The 7059-nt window shown below is 55.9% G+C and overlaps 1 protein-coding gene across 4 annotated transcripts in view; it reads left to right on the forward strand.

Annotated features, from left to right (window-relative positions):
• Positions 1–6443, forward strand: part of PIGV (phosphatidylinositol glycan anchor biosynthesis class V) — a 6652-nt gene extending 209 nt beyond the window's left edge. Inside the window, exons 1-5 of one of the 4 annotated variants that reach the window (XM_027661245.1) lie at positions 72–139; positions 3170–3323; positions 3714–4871; positions 5595–5724; positions 5813–6443. In XM_027661245.1, the coding sequence (XP_027517046.1) occupies positions 3237–3323; positions 3714–4871; positions 5595–5724; positions 5813–6060 (1623 nt within the window). In that variant the 5' untranslated portion in view covers positions 72–139; positions 3170–3236 and the 3' untranslated portion in view covers positions 6061–6443. Of the gene's footprint in view, positions 1–71; positions 140–1808; positions 2785–3051; positions 3324–3713; positions 4872–5594 lie in introns of those variants that run through there. The other 3 variants (XM_027661244.1, XM_027661243.1, XM_027661246.1) reach the window with 3 other exon arrangements.
• Positions 6444–7059: the final 616 nt, after the last annotated feature.

Here is a 7059-nt window from a genome sequence, read left to right on the forward strand (position 1 = left end):
GATGGGCAGCACCGGGACCGGGACAGAGATCATCGGGATCGGGATTGGGATTGGGATTGGGATGGGCAGCACCGGGACCGGGACAGAGATCACCGGGACCTCCGGGATCACTGGGATCACCGGGACTGGGGTCACGGGGGTCGGGATTGGGCATCCCCGAGATCGGGATGATCGGGACAGGGATCACCGGGATGGGGATAGGAACGGGGATCGGGAGCATTCGGATTGGGATCATCGGGACCGGGACCAGCAGCACCAGGTCCCATGGTCCGGGACCACTGGCACTGGGATGGGGCTCGGGCTCATTGGGATCAGGATGGGGATCGGGAGCAGGACCACTGGTCCCTGGCGCCGGTAGCAGGGCAGGAAGGGGAATAACGGGGGTTATTGGCACCACTGAGGTTGGTGGCAGCGTGTCCTCTTGAGGCAGAGGGGGCCTGTGAACCCTCGTGTGTCCATCCATTCATAAACACAGAGGCTGTAGCCATCCCTAATCTTGGAAATGTCCCCGTTCAGCACTTCAGCCCCATCAAACCTCTGCCGGGGACTCTGCAAATCACTGACTCCTCTTATCTTTGAGGGGAGATAACTCTGTGTCCCTTTTCCTGCTCGCGTGGGTTTGGCCACCTGAGACACGGAGTGAGAGTCCTGGGTGGTCCCCAGCATTCCAGCAGAAGCCGGTCCCTCCATGGATGTGCTGTGCAGAGCAGTTGTTACATCCCTGTGGGATAAGGGGAGGTGAAGGTGAAGCCAAGGGCTCAGAGCCATCGGCTCAAGCGGAGCGGGCAGGGTTGTGTTCTGACCCAGAGCAGGTTTAGTTCACCCACGTGAGCTCTTACAGAAGGCACAGAGAGGTAAAAACACTCCCATTTCCATTCAGATAACAAGGGAAGCTCTTCTGGAGCTGCAGCCTCTGGACCAGGAGCTGGAGAGAAGGCCCAGAGCTCCCAGGCCCACAGAAACAGCACTGGGCAAGGAGGATTTTCAAAATTCCGTTGTGTTTCTTCAGCATTTTGGTTTTCAAACGTGTCTGGATTATCTCTTGAATATCGCAGCAGGTTGGGGAAGTACCAAGAGGTGCCCAAACTGTTGTGGGACGCAGGCTGGAGCAGAATTCCATATCCCAGCCGTGGAAATGCCTTTGTGGCAAGCGGCTGCTGCCACCGGCTGGTCCCCGCCCTGCACTGCGCCTGTACAGAGCTGGCCGAGTTCACATTTCCGTGCTCATTTCCCCTTCCGTGCTCATTCGCCCAGCCTCTGTTTTGTCCCTTTTTTCCCCCCACATCCTTTTTTTTTTAGCGCTGTTTCCAAACTGCAGTTCACATCTTCAGAGCGAGGGGAAGCGCGAGAACCCCGGAGAGAAAAACATCTTTAATTAAGGCTTTGCATCTTTTTCTACTGAAATATTTTTAACCCACTTCTGGCCTTTCCGGCTCCTTTATTTTTTTATTTTTGTTTTTTTTCCTTTCCATCAGTGCAGGTGCTCCTTCCCCCAGGATTTTTGGGGCAGAGCCATTCCAGCCCTGATGCCGAGTTCTTTACCCGAATGGTGCTTGTGGGCTGCAGCTCTTTGTAGGCTTTGCTCCGTCACAAGGTGTGCTGAGTCGTGACAGGAACAGGCTTTTTAAAGCTGTTTGCTTTGAGCTCTCTTGGCACATTCAGGCGAGGCTTTTTCTCTGCTTTTTTGAAAAAAAAAAAAAAAAAATATTTAAAGTGCCGGGACAATTTTTGCCGCTGTGCTTTAAAAGGATTTGCAGCTGTGAATGTGCTTTAAAAGGATTTACAGCTGGGTTGTAGTGTCCCCTCGCTTAAAATAACGTCACAGCTTCGTGATTCAGGAGAATGTGCCTCCCACTAGTTGCTTTGTGAGTGCTGGGGAGCACAAGGGGAATAGGAACAACTCCAAAACTTTTATTTGTGGCTAAATAAGAAGCATAACCCTGTGGCTGGGGACTGGAACTACCAATGAGTGTGTTTGGATCTTGGTTTTTGCCTTGCTGGTGTCTCGCTTTCTACTCTCTCATGCAGTTTCAAACCTTGGCAGGGTTTTTCCTCCATCAGTAAAACGGTAATAGAGAACCCTCTGGGTGATTTTAGATTGTGAAGCGATCGATTTGGGGACCTTTATGTGTTACAAAGTGCTGGGGCAGACAGAAGTGCAGGATGTGGTGTCACTGGGACCTGGTGAGAGCTGTGGGTTGTGTGTTTCTCAAACTGAAAAGCAGTTGGTGGCTGGGGAACCAACGGAAGAAATGTCTTATCTTAAAAACCTGCAGGGCAGATCCCACCCTCCTCCCCTGGCATGGGGCCAGGGGCTCCGAGCTGGGCCACAACCTCATCCAGGGCATACAGGAATTAAACTGGGAGGAGGGGGGAGGCTCCACAAGCAGTTTTAAATCCTGCAGGTGGGATTTGCAGGGAGGAGGTGGATGACAGCCACCTCAGCACACGTTTGCCAGGCAGGTGCCCACGCTCCAGAGTCAGGAGCTTTGCCAAAATACTGGAAAACTGCTGGTGGTGAGGGTGGAGTGGTGCAAAATTTGTGTCCTGGAGGTGCTGCCTGTGTTGGGGGAAAGCTGTGTACCTGTGTACCACCTTCCTCTGACAGAGATGGTGCCATGGAGTAAATGCTGAGCTCATCCATTCTTGGCCCTCCATGGGCAAACATGGAGCAGGAGAGAGGAGAGAGGGTCTGGCAGCACCGTGAGTCCCACACAGCAGCTGCTTACACGGATGTTACGCTCAGAGTCCACATGAATCCTGTCTCTATTCCAAGGAAAAGAGGTTTAAATCTCATTCACTGCACTGGAACTGAATGTGTGTGAGGAGGCTTGGCGGAGTCCTGGCTCCAGCTGCTGGTGTTCCTGCTGAGGCAGCTATGGAGCCTGTCTGCTCCAGGGATTTACTCCAGTCCGGTGAGGAATGGGCTCAGAGTACATGACATAACCTCTCTTCCTCTGTGTCCTAGCCAAGGTTAAGAAGTCAGGGATTTTTTTTTTTAATAGGAACAATATCAAAGAGGTCTCTGCGTCATCTCCCCATCAGTGACTTTCCTGTTCACAGAGATTTGCACCCTTTGAAGTGCCTGATAGTAAATAAAGGCGCATCATTTGTAAATGAGGCTGAAGCCAGAAATCCCTTTCTCTGTCCTCTCTGTTTACCAACCCAGGCTTCCCAAACCGGAGGGAGAATTCCCCTGACATCAGTGACCTGCTGAGGCAACTTCCAAGCGTGGAATGGAGCTGGTGAGGAGGGGAGACCCCCAGCTCCGGGAGGTCGTGTGGTTCGCCGGGCGCTGTCGAGCCCTGACACTGCTGCTGCAGGCAAGTCTCCTGTCCCTCAGCCAGAGGGGCTGGGACAGCTGGAGTTTGCTGCTCCCAGGCTTCTCTCCTTAGTACCTCTTGTGCTCCATGAGATGCTTCTGCTTGATGGGGAAACCTGGGGTGCCTGGAGTGAGCGTGTGCAGCCTAAGCAGCTTTCCCTGGCCAGTGGGGATTCATGCTGGATACATCCCATAGCTTTGTTCAGATATAAATAAAAAAGGTTGTGTTTGCCCCTTTTCCCAACCTCACAGGCATCCTTACAAGCGAAGCCCCTCAGCCTGACTTTGGTGCTGCTCTGATCCCTTTGTCTGAACCCCAGGAGTTCTCCTGCCTGCTGCTTTTGGTACTGGAGGATCCCTGCCGGGCTTCAACTCTCTCTTCTTTTTCCAGGCTGTCTTTAACCTGCTGATCCCGGATCACGCCGCAGACGCCTTCTCTCCCCCTCGGCTGTCGGAGCCCAGCCCGTGGGATGTGCTGGTGGAGTGGCTGCTGGGCGGGCTGTCCCACTGGGATGCAGAGCACTTCCTCTTCATCGCGGAGCACGGATACCTGTACGAGCACAACTGCGCCTTCCTCCCGCTGTACCCCCTGAGCCTGTGGGCCGTGGCCAGGGGGGCCCTGTGGCCCCTGCAGCGGCTGCTGCGGCTGCGGAGCCGCCTCCTGCTCTCAGCTGTGCTGCTGAATTCCCTGTTTTCCGCCCTGGCAGCCGCTGCCCTGTACGAGCTGGGCCGTGTCGTGCTGCAGCGGCGCCGCGTGGCTTTCCTCGCTGCCCTCCTCTTCTCTCTCAGCCCTGCCAACGTGTTCATGGCAGCTGCTTACTCGGAGAGCATGTTTGCCTTCCTGGCATTCGGTGCCATGTGGCAGCTGGAGAAGGGGCAGAGCTGGCTCAGTGGGCTGCTCTTCTCCCTGGCTTCTGGGGCGCGTGCCAACGGGCTGATTAACGCTGGCTTCTTCCTCTACTCCCAGGGTAAACGCTTTGCCCTCCAGCTGCAGGTGGGATCAGGATCCCTAAGGAAGCTCCCTCTGTTGTGGAAGCAGGTCCTTAGCCTGGCATCTTCAGCGGTCCTGATGAGTGCTGGGATTTTTCTACCTTTTGCTTTGTTTCAGTACTATGCCTACCTGAGGTTCTGTGGTCCTGGCACCGGCCTGGATCAGAGCATTCCCGAGCCACTGCTGCAGCTGGCTCGGGACAAGGGCTATCATCCAGCAGCCATGGATGGGGCTAAACCCCCCTGGTGCTCCCAGAGGGTCCCTGTGGTCTATTCCTACATCCAAGACACTTACTGGAATGTGGGCTTTCTAAGATACTTTGAGCTCAGACAGATCCCAAATTTCCTGCTGGCTTTGCCTGTGACCCTTCTGGTCTCGTGGGCTGCCTGGACCTACATCAGCACAAACCCCCGGCACTGCCTGACTCTTGGTCTGGAGCGAAGTAAGAGTGAAGAGGAGGGAAAGCCAAGAGATGGATTTTGCTGCCCTGCTGCCTTTGTGTACGTGGTCCATGCCACAGCCCTGCTGGCCTTTGGATTCTTCTGCATGCACGTGCAGGTGGGACACTCATGGCACATATTCCTTTATGGGGTCTGAGGGAGTGACAGGCACAGCCCAAAGCTGTCCCAGCTGCGGGGCAGCACAGGGGAATGGAAACCAAAAACTTTGCCTTTCCTCTTTGGGAGCTACTTCCCCAGAGAATCCAAAGCCAGTTAGTTCCTCTGGAGAGTTCCCAAAGAGCTTGTTGGGTGCTCAGTGTGGTGGGGACATGGTGCCAGGGATCAATGGGTCCAGCCTGGTGTAAGGCCAGGCTTGCCAAGCACTGCTGTCCTTGGAGGACAAGGATATTGGATCCTTGTCATGTTGGGCCGAGCTTAATGGGTGGCAGCGGAAAGATCCAGAGAACAGCTGGTGGCACCAAAGTTTGGGAGTTCCAGTAAAAGAATAATCAAAGACTGAGATTCAAATTTGCCCTGAGCTGGGCAGTGACAGGGAGCAAAACCTGGGGACCCCTTGGCTGCTCACACAGCATTGTAAGAGATGAAGCAGGTTGTGCTGGGAGGTCATGTTGATGTAATAAATCCTAATGCTGTGAATTGGGGCTGTATTTCCATCCCCTTTATCAGCAGCCTAAGGCAGGCCCTTGGCTCCTTCCACACCTCGGGATCAGGGTTCCTTCCATGCCTTGGGACCGGGGCTCCTTCCACACCTCAGGATCAGGGCTGGCCACAGTTAGAGAGCTGCAGTTGGTGTGATTTTTGCTGTGCCTGTTGTCTCCAGGTGCTGACCCGGTTCCTTGGCTCCTCCTCTCCCATCCTGTACTGGTTCTCTGCTCACCTGCTTCAGGAACACGAACCTTTACTCTGGAGTGCAGGGACTGATAATCCACCCCCTGGGAGGTCTGTCCTAGGTAAATCTCCCGGTTCCTGTGGGAAAGGGACTCCTGACAACCCCGTTATGAGGCTGCTGCTGAACTGGCAATTAATTACCCCCCTCAGCAAGGGCATCCTGGGATTCTTCCTGTGCTACTGGCTGCTGGGACTGCTCCTGCACTGCAACTTCCTCCCGTGGACATAGCAGGATGTGCTGGCACAGTCTGGGAGCGGTCAGAATTGAAACTCACTTTTTCTGCAAGCCTGACTTAGCTGTGGTGCTGCTGCTGTTGCAGTTACAAAGGTGTTACTCCTCCGTTACTACGTGTGTACGGAGCTGCTGTGTCCCAAGTGGGATGTTCTCCATGGTGTGATGGTGCAGTGTCCTGTTGCTGACGGCCAAAATTCCCATTCCCTGGGACAGGAATGCACCTCGGTTCCTGCATCTCCTGGGGGAGATTTACGGCAGGCAGTGATTTATGGCGGGACCGGTGTGATGGATTTGGGAACCCTCTGGGATATTGTTGGTGGGCACAGATGGAGGGACAGGGAGGATCCAGCTGCCGTGAGCAGCTCAGGCCGTGCTGGTTCCTTCTGCACGGCTCCAGGCCGGGCTGGGCTGGGCTGTGGGTGCCGCGGGGCAGGGCAGGGGCACGGGAGGGGTGGCGGGGCCGGGGCCGGTGTGTTTGGGAACGCGCACATCCCCAATAAACACGTGTAAGTTACCGGAGGGGCAGCTCACCCCACTCTGCCGGGCAGGGGGCGGGGTTGGGGTCGGAGATCCTGGGATCGAGGTCAGGGATGGGATTGGGATCGTAGGTCAGGGCTGGGATCGGGGTCAGGGGTTCCGGGGTTGAGATGGGGATCGGTGTTGGAATTGGGCTCGGGGGTTTCGGGATCGGGGTCAGGGTTGGGATGTGGGTCGGTGTCAGGGGTCCTGGGGTTGGGATGGGGATCAGTGTTGGGATCGGGGGTTTTGAGATTGGGGTCAGGGTTAGGATCGAGGGTCCCGGGATCGGGGTTGGGATCGGGGCCGTGAGTCCCGAGATTGGGGATCTCGAGATCGGAGTCGGGATCAGGGTTGGGATCGGAATCGGGGTCGTGGCCAGGGTTGGGGCTGGGATTGGGAGTGGGATCGGGGTCGAAGTTGGGATCGGCGTCGGGGGTCTCAGGGGCGGGGGGTGGGGCCGGGCTCGGGGTTGGGATGGGGATCAGGGGTGCCGGGATCAGTGTTGAGATGGGGATCAGGGGTGCCGGGATCAGTGTTGGTTGGGATGGGGATCAGGGGTGCCGGGATCAGTGTTGGGATGGGGATCAGGGGTGCCGGGATCAGTGTTGGGATGGGGATCAGGAGTGCCAGGATCAGTGTTGGT

The sequence above is a fragment of the Corapipo altera genome, unplaced genomic scaffold, assembly GCF_003945725.1.
Source record: "Corapipo altera isolate COAL_440 unplaced genomic scaffold, ASM394572v1 201, whole genome shotgun sequence".
Classification (NCBI taxonomy): Eukaryota; Metazoa; Chordata; class Aves; order Passeriformes; family Pipridae; genus Corapipo; species Corapipo altera.